This window comes from Cyberlindnera jadinii, assembly GCF_001661405.1.
Source record: "Cyberlindnera jadinii NRRL Y-1542 unplaced genomic scaffold CYBJAscaffold_19, whole genome shotgun sequence".
In the NCBI taxonomy this organism is placed as follows: domain Eukaryota; kingdom Fungi; phylum Ascomycota; class Saccharomycetes; order Phaffomycetales; family Wickerhamomycetaceae; genus Williopsis; species Williopsis jadinii.
Genome location: NW_017963670.1, coordinates 83,532 through 98,862, shown reverse-complemented (window position 1 = coordinate 98,862; position 15,331 = coordinate 83,532). Strand labels below are relative to the sequence as shown.

The window sequence follows — 15,331 nt, the reverse complement described above, 5'->3', positions numbered from 1 at the left end:
GCACTGGCCACTTCGCTGGAATACCCCGGGAAGGTTGATCAGCTCTGCCTAACCCACGGTAATCGCAGGCTCAGCCCCTCGTCAGTGGACATCTCTGCCTACAGCGTCGGGACCCTCCCCCCACCCACTCACAGGCAGGGAATTCGTCTGTGCTGACGTTTCCTCCGTTTGTTTGCACGCGGGACACGCCGTCGACGGCCGTCTGCTTTGTACAGTGTGTTTCTTTGTTGGGCGTTGGCCTCTACGCTGCCTGCGCCTAAGCTGCCTGGTTTTACTGCCTGGTTTTACTGCCTGGTTTTACTCTGCCTGCGCTGGAATGGGCCTGTTTGATTAGCGGGCAGGAAAAAATTTTGCTGCTGCTTTTCGGCTGCGACTCGGCCAGTGACACAAAATCCGGATCGCTGGAATTGGCGTAAGCTGAGCCCCTATATAAAGATGGACGAATAAGCAGAAAACTTTTCAATTGGATCAAAAGTGTGGAGATTGCTTCCTTTAGCTTCTTGTCTGTTCAAAGGGGATTTAGTACTTTCTTTCCTTTGACCTACTTTCTCTAGCTCTCTTTTATATTTTTGTGCCTTTGCTCCCAGAACCACGCAAGCGACCATGACTAAGATCACAGTGAAGAACCCAATCGTCGAGATGGACGGTGATGAGATGACCAGAATCATCTGGAAGTTGATCAGAGATGAGTTGGTGTTGCCATACTTGGATGTTGATCTCAAGTACTACGACTTGTCCGTTGAGAACCGTGACAAGACCGACGACCAAGTCACCGTTGACAGTGCCGAGGCCACTTTGAAGTACGGTGTCGCTGTCAAGTGTGCCACCATCACTCCGGATGAGGCCCGTGTTGAGGAGTTCAAGCTGAAGAAGATGTGGAAGTCTCCAAACGGTACCATCAGAAACATCCTCGGCGGTACTGTCTTCAGAGAGCCAATCGTCATCCCATGCATCCCACGTATTGTTCCACAATGGGAGAAGCCAATCATCATTGGTAGACACGCCTTTGGTGACCAGTACAAGGCCACCGATGTGATCATCCCATCTGCCGGTGACTTGAAGCTTGTCTTCACCCCAAAGTCTGGCGAAGCCGAGGTCTTGGAATGGCCAGTCTACGACTTTGCCGGTGCTGGTGTGGCCATGGCCATGTACAACACCGATGAGTCCATCACAGCCTTTGCCCATGCTTCCTTCAAGATGGCCTTGGAGAGAGGCCTGAACCTGTACAGCACCACCAAGAACACCATCTTGAAGAAGTACGATGGTCGTTTCAAGGACATCTTTGAAGGTTTGTACGCCTCCACCTACAAGGCCCAGATGGACGACAAGGGCATCTGGTTTGAGCACCGTTTGATCGACGATATGGTTGCCCAGATGATCAAGTCCAAGGGTGGCTACATCATTGCCATGAAGAACTACGATGGTGATGTCCAATCCGACATTGTTGCCCAAGGTTTCGGCTCTCTTGGTCTGATGACCTCCGTCCTTGTCACCCCAGACGGCAAGGCCTTTGAGGCCGAGGCTGCCCACGGTACTGTCACCAGACACTACAGACAACACCAGCAGGGCAAGGAGACCTCCACCAACTCCATCGCATCCATCTTTGCCTGGACCAGAGGTCTCATCCAGAGAGGTAAGCTCGATGACACCCCAGACGTTGTCAAGTTCGGTGAATTGGTCGAGAAGGCCACCTTGGACACCGTCCAGGTTGACGGTAAGATGACCAAGGACTTGGCCTTGGCCCAAGGCAAGACCGACAGATCCTCTTACGTGACCACCGAGGAGTTCATCCACGCTGTCGCTGACAGATTGCAAAAGGAGTACGCTGCTGCTTTCTAAGAATTATTTATGTAATTGACTTGTGTATTTATTTCTTACCTCTTTGTCCTGTATCATAATCCTCATAGTAACCACCTCCACCTCGCCAACGCGGTTATCTTAGGCGGAGGGCCATGGCGTGCTTCTGCCTGTGATTTTCCTTCTGGGGGCAGGAGCCGCTGATTTAGCCGTGCTGGGCAGGAAGTACATAAGGGGGGCATCGTCAGCCTACGGGGACCTCAGGCCATCACGCTTTCCATAAATGAGTCATTAGACAACAAAACAATAGCCACCAATACAAGAGAAATGGTTGACGAGAACCCGATCATCTGTGAGTCGGTCTGTGCAGCTCTTCTGTATCAGCTCCTCTGTATCAGCTCCATGTGCTAACCACCTTCTAGTTGCGCCAAAGACATATCAATACGACAAGGACTCACTGGACATCAGTCAAGTTGCTGAGGACCCATTTGTTCAGTTCAAGAACTGGTTTGACGAGGCTACGAAGTCCGAATCTATTCCTGAATGCACGAACTTCTCCACTGCTGAGTTGCCGTCAGGCAGGGTGTCGAACAGAGTTGTTCTGTTCAAAGAGCTGGACCACAAGGGGTTTGTCGTTTACTCCAACTGGGGCTCTTCCAAGAAGGCCAGGGATGTCAAGAGCAATCCACATGCTGCTCTGACCTGGTTCTGGCCTACTCTGCAGCGTCAGGTCAGGGTTGAAGGTGTCACTGAGTTTGTTGATAGAGAAACGTCCCAGAGATACTTTGATACTCGTCCAAGAGGCTCGAAGATTGGTGCGTGGTCTTCACCTCAGTCGTCGGTATTGAAGAACCGTGACGAGCTCAGCGAGGTCTATGCTCAGAGAGAGAAGGAGTTCGAGGGAAAGGAGGAAATCCCATGTCCTGATTATTGGGGTGGATTGAGAACGATTCCTCTGGAGATTGAATTTTGGCAAGGCCGTCCAAGTAGACTCCATGACCGTATCGTCTATAGAAGAGCCACACCGGAGGACCCTTGGGAGATTGTTAGAATTTCACCATGATTGGTGCGTGTAGATATCTGTTGAATATATACTAAAGCTATATAGAAGGATCTATAATGTTAAGAATAGACTCAATCTGTTTGTTTAAAAGCTTGTTCGATTTGTCAAACCTCTGCAGCTCCAAGATCACTCGATCTATCTCTTTTCGATCGAATTGCGACTCAATGCATTGACGATTCTTACTGTAGATAGATCCAATGAGTAAAGAGTAGTAGCCGAAGCACTCCACATGGCATTTGGGGAATAATGTGTGTAGCTGATGCGTATGCTCTGAGCAGAAATCAAGGCAGCCTGGGTCTTCAACGAGGTTTATTAACAATCCAATGGACAGGAGTTGCACCTCCATGTCGTCAGTGTTTATTGCCTCGTCGATTGATCTAATCACAAGCTCAGACCGGTACACTTTGTCAAATTTCTTGATACTCATGAGAATCAGCACCTTTAGACAGAGAATCTTTGTACGTTCTGAAGCCAATTGGGGCTTTAAAAGCACATTTACTACTTTCTCAAACTCTGGCTCCACTTCATCCTTCTCACTGAGATACTTTTCGTAGATTATCAAGGCCATTTCAAAACTCTCAGTATCGTCGATTAGTTTAATTCTGTCCATGAGGGCGATGATGCCATCAACCAATTGCTTGCTCGTAGATAGCCCATTCTCAAGTATCACTGAAAGAGCATAGTATGATGTACTGTGCTTGACTTCCAAGTGAGAGTCCCATTCATCAAACAGCGTTCTTACCAATTTCGAGGCCCGCAATGGTCTAACCTCAGTGCATCTCAGCAACGTCAATATAATGTTTTCAACCTTCAAAGGGTCATAATCGTCCAATTGGCCAGTCTGGGATGTTATGTATGCAAATATATAGCACATTGTACAGTCATCGGCGTTGGTGTATTGCCATAGAGAAAGGTTGCCCGTGGCTTTTAGGAATTCCACGAATTGTTCGTCTGAAAGCTTCATGGCAAGTTCCAGAAATGAAGAAACTGTCGGGTTCTCTTTTATTCCATCCATGATGAAGCTCAATTCATCGACAAACTGCGCATTGGAGCCTTGGGCTCTAAGATCAGCTAGATTTTTTAAGTCACATGTTGAATTATTGCCAGCATCTTCAGGCTCAGAGCTGGGCATATGGTCTTCTTCAGCAGGACTCTCGTCTCCCTCGCTTTGACTCTTCGTCTTCCTCACAAGGAAGCTTCTGTGTGCGCCATACGTTCTCTTTGATCTGTTTATCCTTGGAGAACCATGGGAATTTGGTGATTCGGTCACCAAATTTGAACTCTCCTCTTTGGCACTGTGGCCTTTGGTATCGTGATCATTGGAGGCCTGGATTTGGTGTTCGAATACCTTTATTATCTCTTTACACTCGTCTGCTGCGTGTTCTCTTGATGGAGTGAGTGAAAGCTTCAATGTTGTCCTCTTCACCTTCGCCTCATCAACCACATCCAGGAAATCCCACTCATCGGCAACGCCTGAATCACTTTTCACCCTCTCATTGCAATCACCGTCATTGGACAGTGCTAGAAGCTTCTGGGTGATTGGTGAAGTTGTGGACGAACTGGTCCTCAGCTCATGGCTTCGATTCGTCTGCGGTGATAGCGAAGGTGACCATCTGGGCTTCAACTGCGATTCCACGAAGAACCTGTTCAATTTCGGTGAGGGTGTGGAAAGCTGGGCGTTTCTGTTCATGGGTCTCCTCTCCGGAGTTCTTCTAGTGGGTGAATGCTCAATTGATGAGACGTCGTTTCTCAAAGCCTCTGATTTGGCCCTCAACCTTGGACTCCTCCTCAGCTCTTCTACTGGGGATGCTTCCTCAAACATCTCATCCCGTGATGCTCCAATTGGTGGAAGTCCATCATTTCGATGTGGTGAGAGATCTACTGACGGCTGTAGTTGTCTTCTCTTGCTGGATCTCCTGCCATAAGCACTCCGTTTCATCTGTGTTCTTCGCCTGCTGAGCTCATCGATGTTAGGCGGCGACGCGTCGCAGGCCCTCAAAAAAAATCATCACCACCATCGCAAGCACGCGTCCGTCCTCATCACCACCACGAGACACAGAGCTTTCGAGGGCAAAATGTACGGTGACATCGCTAACAAACTGGTTGTTGAGGCGAAGAGAACACAGAGCTTAGAGCAGCTGACTGTGTTCCAGGATGAATTGGTACGTTCCATCATCAAAGAGACAAAGGACTTAGCTAAAGCCCTTGAAACTATGGAAGATGACGATGAAGACAGATCCAAGCTGTGTCACCAATTCGTCGCCCATTTGGCTATGCGTCGTAACAAGAGAGCACTTCTGCTTTATGAGAAGCTACGGGCTGAGAAGCTGGACCAGATGGTGTGGGAAAACAAGGAACTGGAGGTTGGGAATCACCATGAACTGGAATACTTCAAGAGCTACAGCGAAGTGCTCATTGACTACAAAAGCGAGTTCCCAGATGTGGATCTCACGGGCTCTCTAGAGCCCCCAACCGATGTCTTCATCGACGTTAGAGTGCTGAAAGATGCCGGTGAGATCCAAACAGAGTATGGCGTATTCAACCTCACCAAAGACTCGCAGTTCTTTGTGAGGAAAGCCGACGTCGAGAGACTCATACAACAAGGATATCTACAGCTAATTACATGATCTTACTGGTGCCATTCATAGCAAAGATTACATGAAGTTAAACTCGGACACCTGTGACTTTGCAGCCATCTTGGCTAGACGTAGCATCTTCTCCTTCCCGTTCTCCTTCTTCTTCTTGTGTTGTCCTCCATGGCCTGAATTGGAGCTTCCACCAAGGTTCTTTGGTGTCTCTCTCAAGCCAAATCTCTTTGCCAAATGGCCCAAATGTAGAGTCTTGACGTTGAAGACGTCCCTTTCTGCTGATAAATGTGTGGCATACGCACGAATATGGCTGGTGAATGCTCTAGCAGCCTTGTCGTGGGCAGTTTGGTCTTCTAGGAGCCATCTTTCAACGTTCAAGTGCCATGTTGTTGCGTCCATGTCCCATTTATCACCAAAGCCTGTTTTCAGCAAGTCTTCGTACGACTTGTACTGAACACCGTGTGGGTGATAATGTTGGATCTTCTCCATGTACTTCTCCTCTGAGGGTAAGAGGAACAGTACAGAGCGACCCGACTTACCAGCTCTTGCAGTACGACCAATTCTGTGCAAATGATCTTCAGTAGCAAATGGTGGGTCATATTCGATAACAGTGGATATGTATGGAAGATCCAAGCCTCTAGATGCAACATCAGTACAGAACATGACGATATGCTTATCCTCTGGGGCTTTGGAGAACGCCGATAACGTTGATGTACGCAATTGCTGGGATAAAGAGCCATGAAGCTTGAATACCACGGTGTTCTCTGATAATAGAGGAGACGTCATCACAGTGGAAGATGTATCATCGTCATCGTCGTCATTGTCGTTAGACACTCGCTTGATGCTCCATTTCTTACCACCTTTGGCAAATACTGAGAAATGGAAATCCACAGAGTCAGAGCATGACAAGAATATCATCGTACGTGATCCTCCTTCCTGAGTGGTGATTGATTTCAGAACAGATGCCATTGCCACAAGCCTCAGCTTTGGTGGAACAACACACACTTGCTGTAATAGCTGGTCTGGTGCTGCGATATTCTCCATTATTTCAACGTCTTCAACGTCTGGGACTGAGTTTGGACTCACCATCTCTGCGTCTTTAAGAGAGATCTCTCCCAGCTTCTTGACGTTCTGTTTGATCGTCGCAGAACATAGCACATTACAACGCTTATGTGGTAAGCTAGGGTACATCTTCAGCGTTGCACCAATGCGTGATGTCTTTGTAATGTCATTCAGGATCTTCGTGATGGTTTCCTCGAACCCCAGCTCCATCAGTTTATCACCTTCATCCATCACAATCCATCTGATGTTGGAAAGATCGAGTCTCTCTGTATTCTCAATGTGGTCTGCTAGTCTCCCCGGCGTGGCAACTAGGATATTGACTCCCTTTCTCAATCTGGCCTTCTCCGACTTCTTCTTTTCACCACCAATGACAATGCCTGGGACTATTCTATGGCAACAGTGTGACAACGTCTCGATGACCCCATAGATCTGCGTTGCCAACTCCCTGGTTGGTGCCAGGATCAGCGCAAATATCCCACTTGTACGGTTCAAATCCTGGACATCCATGAGCCTTTGGAAAATCGGCAATACAAACGACAATGTCTTACCAGAACCCGTCTGAGCCTGGACGAATAGGTCTCTTTCCCTCTCCAGCAGTCTCGGCAGAACAGATCTCTGGATCTTTGTAGGGATTTGAACGTTCATGTGCTCTGTCAGCTGTCTGGTCAAGTTCTCGTTCAGTCCAAGTCCTTCAAACGTGGTCGAGTCCTTCAGCGGAGCATTCGAAGCATCAAGCGACGCCAATTCCTGGTCATACTCTCTTTGCTCCATGTCAGGCTTCGATGTGAACAATGACGAGACATACGTGTTGTTCTTCCCTGCGGAGCCCTTCCCTTCCACGAACCTGGCCTGCTTAGAGGGGCCCCTCTGAGCGTCCTCCTGTGAGGTGGCAGGTCTCTTCCTCTGTGCCTGCTGTTGTGGTCTGTCCTTCTCTACTGGCGTGGAGTTCACTCCAGTAGCGGAGCTCTTCGGAACCTTCTTAATCCCCTTCGCCTGGAGCTGGGCCTTACGACGGTCTCTCCATTTCCCACCAACCACCTTCGCAGACACACTCTTCGTCACTGGAGCACTCTCCGTGCTGATGTTCAAAAACAAGTCCTCGTCCATTACAAACACTGGCCACTCTTCTTTCCTGCTTCCTTCCTTCCCTCTTGCACAGCTTGTACGTGAAGCTCATCGCACGCTTCTATAAAATTTTCGGGACATATCCGCATTGGGAAACCCGACCTGCGCCATCCTTATTCCGGCCGAAAACACGCAGACACGAATGGACAAACACGCGGTTCCGAAACGCCGATCCCCGGGCACCCACAACTTCCGACACAAAACCCGAAATTCCGACGTTTGGTGCCATCTGACTCAGACAGCTTGGCAAACATTTTATCCGCTAGGCACACACATAAAAACTCCTTGCAAGGAGGAAAACCAGTGCGTCTGCCGCAGCCTTGAGCCCATTGATCGGTGTTATAACATAGAGCTACGTACACTTGAGGTAAACAAGTCGTAGTCAGAGCAATGAACGTGTCGAACAGCGACGGTTCAAATGCCGATAAGAAGTCGAAAGAGTTCGAGCCGATGGAGTTTGAAGATGTGAGCCCGCCAAAGGTCACCAGAGCCAATGAGGTATACACTGAATGCAAGAGACTGGCGATATTGGCCTTCTTTGCGATATGGGGAGTGTTGGCAAGGAAGGGACTCCAGAACTTGACGAGCTACGATGGCTCGTACCTGGGAGGCATCATCTGGTGCAACTTTGGTGCGTGCGTGCTGATTGGCATGCTGAATGAGAGCCAGGCAGCCTGGGCCGACATGGCCCAGCCTAAGGGCCAGCTGATGCTCTACGTTGGTGGAACCACTGGGTTCTGTGGGACGTTCTCCTCCTTCAGTACGATGGTTCTGGACGCTTTCTACAAGAGTGCCAACGTGGACCTCGGCGTGCCTTACGACTACCCGAACCCAGCGTATGGCATCATGGAATGCCTGTCTGTGTTCATCGCTCAAATGGCGTTGTCGATTTCGGGCTACACCTTTGGAAGACATCTAATCATGCACTATGACCCTCCTCTGCCCTTTGGCACGGTGCCGTTGTGGGAGACCGTTATCGCCATTGCTGGTATTGCATGTTGGATCGCTGCTGCGTGCCTGATGGCGATACCTAGTGGTAGATCGTGGACGTTTGCTGCTGTGATGTCGCCAATTGCGTGTTGGATGAGATACTACATGAGTAAATGGTTGAATCCAAAGCTCCAGCAGTTCCCATTGGGCACGTTTTCGGTCAACTTCATAGCTACGATCTGTCTGGCTATTATCGTCATTTTGAACCGTGGTGAGACCAAATCTGGGTCTCGGGTGGTGAACACTATACTCTCTTGTCATATCCTCCAAGGTCTCGATGATGGATTCTGCGGCACTCTCTCTACAGTGAGTACGTTTGTCTCAGAATTACACTCTTTGAGGATAACAAAGGGCTACATCTACGCATTCACGAGCATTTCGGTGTGTTTTTCTCTAATGATTATCATCTTGGGGTCTTATACTTGGACTATGGCACTTGTTGACCCACTATGTTCATGAATTTTGATTGGCAGTGCATGTTTTTTTGAGATGTCAGTAATGTTTTCTTGTCTTGCTTGATCAGTGATTGATAATGTTGACTCACATGAGGTATCCTCCCCCGTAGGTTTATGATCTGTCTTTGTTACACCATGACTTGAAGCTTCGCCTGCGTGCTTTACCATTGGTCCCCAGTATATGGTGATGGCTTTGACATCTCTGGCTACCAGCTTGAATCCGACGTGTACTCTCAGCTACAGAGATATACACTGATCACAACACTTGGGCCTCAATCAACCAATGTGAAAGAAGTCTTTGGTTGAGCCCTTCATCAACAGACATGGTGATTCAGAGATGCCCTTGAAACGGCCATCCATATTGTTCCCAAAGGAAGAAAGACAACGCTTGGATTCGGGACATAACTCATTTCAAACAACGCTCCAATGACCGGTGAAACGTATTCTCTCCATTAAGCTTCTTTTTCTGTCCAATCAAGTGAATACCAAAAGCTTCAAAGAGACGTTACAGTTCCAACATCAGAGATAAAAGACACATGTTCATTTCCCTGTTTCTTTAGATCCTTTTGAGCATAGCTTCCATTATGATCGAAGTGGCCTTTTTACATCTATAGTGGAAAAACGAACCACTAGGAAAAAGAACTATTGGATAGATGGAGAATTGAGTGAGTAGATAGACATCCCCATAACCTCAGAGTCTGTAGCCCCCACCTTCATTCACTATAATCATCGAGAACATTCCAATGAATAGCACCATATTGAGACTGTTTGAACCCTGAATACAAGACAGTTCCGGGAATCGATATCTCCACCTTACGTTAGTCTTCTATTAGGCTAGAAGTGACTTTATAACTTAACAAAAGTCCTTTTGAACAGTGAAGATACTTCCTGGTCTTGTGGGGAAAATAGGACAGCCCCTAACACAGCTGAATCCTCTACTCATATGGGCCATCTTCATCAGAAGGAATCCTCCATCTTCGTTCTCTATACAGATGAAGCTTCAGCAGTGAAGTACAACACATCAATGAGGTGTGAAAGAAGTAGCAACACTCCGAACACAATGAGGATGTATCATACTCGTGGGAGTGTCTGGGTGTCTGAACTGGACGATCGGGACAGCTATTGGTGATATCCAAATGAACAGAAAACACAGTCCTTCCCCTTTGTGAGTACTATATACACTCCCTGGCTCAATGGTTCCAGCTAATTGGACATGAGTGAAATGGTCTGTTGTAGAACACGTTTCCAAGCCAAGAGAGCTTCGTTCGAAACTGCTGAGTAGGTCCGCCTTCTAAAAGGCATCGGAGACGAATCAACTTCAGGTGTGCTCTTGACACGATCAGCCCACCTTTGGCATTCAATCCCATAAGATCTGTGATATTATGGACAGGGAGACGATTGAAGAAGAAGAAAAGAGTATTGAAGAGAGAAAAAGTGAACAATTCTGGTGATTTTTCACTTTGGCTATCCTCGCTTGGTTAAGAAACGCGCGCGAACGCGAACACGAACACGAACACGAAACCAACGCGAGATTCACCTCAATATTAAGAAGGTCTGGTGGGCTCTTCTATGAACCAATGAGCCAGCCAGCTTCGACGTCCAGTGATGCCAGAGCCAGTGCTCTCTCAGAACTACATCCCACCATCATAGATGTATCGTCTTCTTCGCAAAGCGTCAATGTGACTGGCTCTGTTGATGTTGAAATTGAAGGGTTTGAGATCCTGGACTCAGAAGATGGCAGTGATGCTGATGATCCGTTTAAAGTGCTGATACAACCAAGGACTGAACCGTCAATATCAGCTAGTCGCTGTCGAGACAGTGGTAGCAGGTCGTCAACTGCACCAGCAAGAGTACGAACAAAGAGGCAGAGGGTTGATCTGCTGGAAGTGTTATTACCGGAGAACTACGAGATTAGTGGGCTGGATATGGAGTCCACTGTTATACAGTCTTCAAGGGAACAGGGTATTGGTCTGTATTCATCAGATGACTCAAATGGCAAGCTGTACCAAGGAATACAAGATACAGTCGATTGTGATGAGATTCTTTTAACATCTACTCGGAGTGATGAACCTACTGGACAATTATTACAGGGTGAACGTCGAGACACTGGTACAGCCATAGAGAATGGTGAGGTTATTAAACTGGCAAGCTCATCTGTAGAGAGATTGGATAGTTTTCAGATGACGGACACGTTTCCTGTTGGTAGCATGCTAAGCACTGAGGAAATCTGTGAAGAAGCTGGTCCACCACCTAGTGATTCACTCATCAAAGGGAGTGCAGAATCTCAAAGTATTAATGAAACCTCAGATAAGGGGGGGCAGCTTATGTCCAAATCACCAACCGAGGGTAGGACTGATGATACAGACACAAGTAGCGATACGTGTGCTACTGAGATGGTTATTCCACCACGTCGTCCGAAAAGGAAGGCAACTCTTTCAGATCTCTGTTCACGCAAGGCCAAAGTGCCATATCGTGTTGGGCTATCAAGAAGGGCAAATGTTCAACATCTGCATTCTTACTTGAGCAAGAGATAGACAAACTAATGACTGATGAACGATAATATGCATTGACTTGATCATTCTTGTAGACTTTTTCCGTTTGTGCGATGTGGGTTTCTTCACGATGGGATAAAGGCATGTATTTCCACAAAAGTATCACATTCACGTTACAATTGATATCATAACGGAGCACAAGATGATGATTCGAAACAAAGAGAATGAGAATGAGTCTCCATGTAAGGAAAACGTGCCAATCCAATTGAGGAAATTCACAGGTCAAGGACTCAAACCGAGGGCATACTCACAGAATAGTAGAAATACCAACCAACAATCATCGTTGTGGCCTCCGACTAAATTGTCAGCTGCACAGCATCGAGTGTTCCATCCATCAAGACATGATGCCCTAAATCATAGGAGTATAGTGCTAGTTGGCGATCCAAAGTGTGGGAAGTCTTCGTTGGTGTTAACCTACCTAGCACAAAGATATACTCATCCAAAGGGTTTATCACCCGTTGACACTTATGAAAAGGTGATCCATTTCAACAATTCCCAGCCCGTTAACCTCCAAATATGGGATATTCCAGGTGATGAGGAGTATGACAGATTCAGACCATTGGCATATACAGGCGCCAAAGGGGTGTTAATATGTTTCAATTTGGAAATGCCTGGAACATTTCAAAGCATTCAGTTCAAGTGGATCCCGGAACTTGAAACGCATTGTCCCGCAGCTGAGAGAATCATCGTTGGCATCGGCTCTCACTTGAGATCAGATCCCAAAATGGCACATGGACTCCCTTCAGTTGAGTACTGTCAGCAGTATGCATCCAGCATTGGATGTAAATACATGGAGTGTTCCTTGTTGAACAATAGAAGCTATTCACGAATCTTTGAAGCTATGGCGATGATGCTAAGCAAGGATTGCAGCTCTAACCACTTGTCATCGCTCACTGAGCTCCCTAAAGTACGTTCACCAAATAGGTTACAAACCCTGGAGGAGTCTCCAAGACGGTCATCGTTCAAGAAAAGACATTCAGTTTGCACCATTGTTTGACTCGGGATTGCTCGTTATATCAGCATCCATTTTCTCTACGTCTGTAGATAACGGCTCGACAGCATCAGAGCCTGTCATCACCTCTGTGTCCAGTGGTCTCATACGTTCCATCTGAGCCTTTGCATCATAGAAATTGGCCCAAAGAGCTGCAACGCTTTCAAATTCCTTTCCAACAGCCACTGTCCCTTCCAGCGATCTATTCAGCGCGTTGATGTTGTTGAGCACTGTGTCCATCGAAGTGGCAATCTCGGTGATCAGCAGATCACGTTGCTTCTCAAAATACGTAAGCTGGCGATCTTTGCTTTCCTTAGACATGCTTGCTTTCTTGTTCAGAATGGTTTTAAACAGAAAGAGGATTTAGAAGAAGTTCCCAGAAATGTAAACAACGCGAAAGAACAGGGAGCTCCGAGGGTGATGTCGGGCGCATTCCGAGGGTAAAATGGGTACTTCACTTACTTCCAAAGCGATGGAAAGGGCTCTTTGCTAAGTTGCTAGGCCGTTTCTCCCTTGTGTGGTGCCTCCTGACTCGCTGTATGGTGTGTCTATGTCGGCTGGTAAGCGAGAACAGGTAGCTCACGGGTGGTGACGTTGTATAGGCAATAGCTAACTAAGTAAGAGGAGGAGATGATGTGGTTTGAACATTGATGCCTAATACTGAGGACCTGACAAGTGATATCTGCTACAAGCCTATTGTTGATACAAAAGGTGGATCCTCCAGGGTGCACGGATATACATCTCAATTGGGAAACTGGTGGTTATCTGTATACGTTGTGGTGTCCAAATAGAATGGAAACTGTAAAACTCATTCGAATCTCATATAGAAAACTTTTGGGGTGTCCTTTTTCAGCATGACAAGCTGTCAATCACATAATGCGTCCCTGTGTTATATAGAGTATGGAATGTGGCTTCTCAATTCTTGGAACAGGGTCTCATCATGCAAAATTCCCTTATGAGAATACACATAGTGGCCTTTATGTTTGAGGTGTGGATGCCTTATCAAATGGCACCATACTGTAATAGTGTCAGCAACTCTAAACAAGTCTTTGCAGTTTCGTTGTTATATAAAACAGTGGAAGCAGTACCAGCAATAATGTTTTATTATCCAGCATGTAGGCCAAAGAATTGGAAATGGAGATCAAGAAAGAGAAAATTGATGTAGGCATCACTTCTAAAGATGTGAACGCATCCAATGTTGAGGTTTTCTTACAGGGTTTAAGTGAGCAAGAGGTGACTGCAAATATCGAATCCATCATAGATGAACATCCAGAACTTGGTGCAAAGAGAGAGATTCTGCTGCGTGGTGCATTACTGGCCAACGATGGTGGAGATGTGTTGGAAGACAAAGAACATATGTACTCTAAGGAGGAAATTCAATCCTTGGAATTTGAGAAAAAGCATTCGATCAGATCACAATCGTGGACTATGTACCTGATTGCCCTTACTGCGTCCCTCGCTGCAGTTAACTTTGGCCATGATGAAAGTGCTGTTGGTGGTGCTCAACTGTCTTTCTTCGAGTTGTTTGGAGTTACTGATTCCAATATTCAAGGCTTACTGAACGCTGCACCCTATTTATCTGCTGGAGTGTTGGGTTCTCCAGCAGCTATAATCCTTGATCATTGGTTTGGTCGCAGATGGATCATATTCGTGTCATGTATCTTTGGTGTTGGAGGTTCCTTATGGCAAGCATTCACCCAGTCGATGGGATCAATGCTCGCTGCTAGACTATTCTTGGGCATTGGAATGGGATTAAGCTCCACTGCTGTTCCAATGCTCATTGCTGAATCCAGTCCCGCAAGATCCAGAGGTGCTTTCCTCATGCTTTGGCAAACTTTTGTCGCCTTTGGCGTAATGTTAGGAAGCATCTTTAACAGAGCATTCGTGGATGTTCCTGGAGAAACTTCGTGGAGACTCATGATCGGTGCTTCTTTTGTCACTCCTGTCTTTGTTGCAATACTCATTCCTTTTGTTCCGGAGTCACCTCGTTACTTGGTTGCTAGAAATAGGGAAGCTGAAGCACTTACTGTGCTAGAGAAGTTGAGAAATGGTAAACTGAGAGGTGCTAGAGACTTTTATATCCTCTACTCCTCTTTGAAACAATCAGGTAAGATTGAAGAAATCCCAACTAGTGACCAGATCAAGCTCTTCTTTACTGATGGTCGAGTTCAATATGCATTTTTAGTCTCGGCATTCAACATGGCTATGCAACAGTATTGTGGTGTCAATATTCTGGTTGGTTATACAGCCACTATCCTGACTGATTCGGGAATCGACAGTGTGACTGCTATTGCAGGAAGCATTGGAATTGGTGGTGGATGCTTTCTCGCCACGTTCTTTTCGTCACAATGTATCGACAGGTTTGGAAGAAGAAAGATGCTTCTTCTCACTTTCCCGGGATTGGCATTTTGTCTCTTTTGGCTGGGCGTTTCGTTACAAATTGATGAAACATCCCAAAGATTGGGGTCTGGATTGACTTCGATGTATCTCTTTGTTGTGGTTTTTGGTCTGGGTATAGGACCAGTGAGTTGGACATACAATGCAGAGGTTTATCCTTTGAATGTCAGAGCATTTGGCGTGGCTCTAGGGATGTCAATCAACTGGATTCTGGATTTTGTACTGCTCTTGACATGGCCCCAGATGGCGCAAAGTATGACTATGAGTGGTGGTCTGTACTTCTATGGATCTTGTAACATATATGCCTTCTT

At 46.8% G+C, this 15,331-nt stretch overlaps 10 protein-coding genes across 10 annotated transcripts in view; 7 read left to right on the top strand and 3 right to left on the bottom strand.

The window, feature by feature from the left end:
• Nucleotides 1–1,133: 1,133 nt before the first annotated feature.
• On the top strand, nt 1,134–1,881 carry CYBJADRAFT_169606 (mitochondrial NADP-specific isocitrate dehydrogenase). Its single transcript, XM_020215858.1, has one exon. It carries the CDS (start codon nt 1,141–1,143, stop codon nt 1,837–1,839), a length of 699 nt encoding a protein of 232 aa, XP_020068233.1. The 5' UTR covers nt 1,134–1,140; the 3' UTR covers nt 1,840–1,881.
• A 125-nt stretch (nt 1,882–2,006) lies between these two features.
• PDX3 (pyridoxamine-phosphate oxidase PDX3) lies at nt 2,007–2,939 on the top strand. The gene is made up of 2 exons (XM_020215857.1): nt 2,007–2,149; nt 2,220–2,939. The coding sequence occupies exons 1-2, from the start codon at nt 2,125–2,127 to the stop codon at nt 2,858–2,860; spliced, it is 666 nt and encodes a 221-aa protein (XP_020068232.1). The 5' UTR covers nt 2,007–2,124; the 3' UTR covers nt 2,861–2,939.
• A 56-nt stretch (nt 2,940–2,995) lies between these two features.
• CYBJADRAFT_192146 (uncharacterized protein) lies at nt 2,996–4,682 on the bottom strand (the record flags this gene model as incomplete). The annotated part of the gene is made up of 2 exons (XM_020217430.1): nt 2,996–3,157; nt 3,201–4,682. 2 exons carry the CDS (start codon nt 4,680–4,682, stop codon nt 2,996–2,998), a joined length of 1,644 nt encoding a protein of 547 aa, XP_020068231.1.
• Nucleotides 4,683–4,779: 97 nt separating this feature from the next.
• On the top strand, nt 4,780–5,539 carry PSF1 (DNA replication protein PSF1). The gene has a single exon (XM_020215856.1). The coding sequence runs from the start codon at nt 4,828–4,830 to the stop codon at nt 5,485–5,487; it is 660 nt and encodes a 219-aa protein (XP_020068230.1). The 5' UTR covers nt 4,780–4,827; the 3' UTR covers nt 5,488–5,539.
• DBP7 (putative ATP-dependent RNA helicase) lies at nt 5,210–7,657 on the bottom strand. The gene has a single exon (XM_020215855.1). It carries the CDS (start codon nt 7,615–7,617, stop codon nt 5,515–5,517), a length of 2,103 nt encoding a protein of 700 aa, XP_020068229.1. The 5' UTR covers nt 7,618–7,657; the 3' UTR covers nt 5,210–5,514.
• Nucleotides 7,658–8,085: 428 nt separating this feature from the next.
• Nucleotides 8,086–9,084, top strand: CYBJADRAFT_175325 (FluC/FEX family fluoride channel; the record flags this gene model as incomplete). The annotated part of the gene is made up of 1 exon (XM_020216685.1): nt 8,086–9,084. The coding sequence occupies one exon, from the start codon at nt 8,086–8,088 to the stop codon at nt 9,082–9,084; it is 999 nt and encodes a 332-aa protein (XP_020068228.1).
• Nucleotides 9,085–10,552: 1,468 nt separating this feature from the next.
• CYBJADRAFT_179989 (uncharacterized protein) lies at nt 10,553–11,614 on the top strand (the record flags this gene model as incomplete). The annotated part of the gene is made up of 1 exon (XM_020216985.1): nt 10,553–11,614. A coding segment is annotated over one exon (1,062 nt), but the record flags the coding sequence as incomplete, so codon positions are not given.
• Nucleotides 11,615–11,999: 385 nt separating this feature from the next.
• On the top strand, nt 12,000–12,470 carry CYBJADRAFT_118581 (P-loop containing nucleoside triphosphate hydrolase protein; the record flags this gene model as incomplete). Its single annotated transcript, XM_020212265.1, has 1 exon — nt 12,000–12,470. A coding segment is annotated over one exon (471 nt), but the record flags the coding sequence as incomplete, so codon positions are not given.
• A 138-nt stretch (nt 12,471–12,608) lies between these two features.
• On the bottom strand, nt 12,609–12,944 carry DAD1 (Dad1p; the record flags this gene model as incomplete). The annotated part of the gene is made up of 1 exon (XM_020213038.1): nt 12,609–12,944. One exon carries the CDS (start codon nt 12,942–12,944, stop codon nt 12,609–12,611), a length of 336 nt encoding a protein of 111 aa, XP_020068225.1.
• An 813-nt stretch (nt 12,945–13,757) lies between these two features.
• HXT2 (hexose transporter HXT2) overlaps nt 13,758–15,331 on the top strand; it is a gene marked incomplete at both ends in the record, with an annotated part of 2,383 nt that continues 809 nt past the window's right edge. Inside the window, 3 exons of the mRNA XM_020217551.1 lie at nt 13,758–15,146; nt 15,171–15,239; nt 15,264–15,312. Of these exons, the coding sequence (XP_020068224.1) occupies nt 13,758–15,146; nt 15,171–15,239; nt 15,264–15,312 (1,507 nt within the window). The remainder of the gene's footprint in view (nt 15,147–15,170; nt 15,240–15,263; nt 15,313–15,331) is intronic.

What these genes read in the sequence shown, in the direction of transcription:
- DBP7 (XM_020215855.1), bottom strand. Translation starts at nt 7,617, where the DNA reads ATGGACGAGGACTTGTTTTTGAACATCAGCACGGAGAGTGCTCCAGTG.
- PDX3 (XM_020215857.1), top strand. Translation starts at nt 2,125, where the DNA reads ATGGTTGACGAGAACCCGATCATCT. An exon ending in TGACGAGAACCCGATCATCT is followed by an intron (nt 2,150 to 2,219) that starts GTGAGTCGGTCT and finishes ACCACCTTCTAG; the next exon opens with TTGCGCCAAAGACATATCAA.
- PSF1 (XM_020215856.1), top strand. Translation starts at nt 4,828, where the DNA reads ATGTTAGGCGGCGACGCGTCGCAGGCCCTCAAAAAAAATCATCACCAC.
- CYBJADRAFT_169606 (XM_020215858.1), top strand. Translation starts at nt 1,141, where the DNA reads ATGGCCATGTACAACACCGATGAGTCCATCACAGCCTTTGCCCATGCT.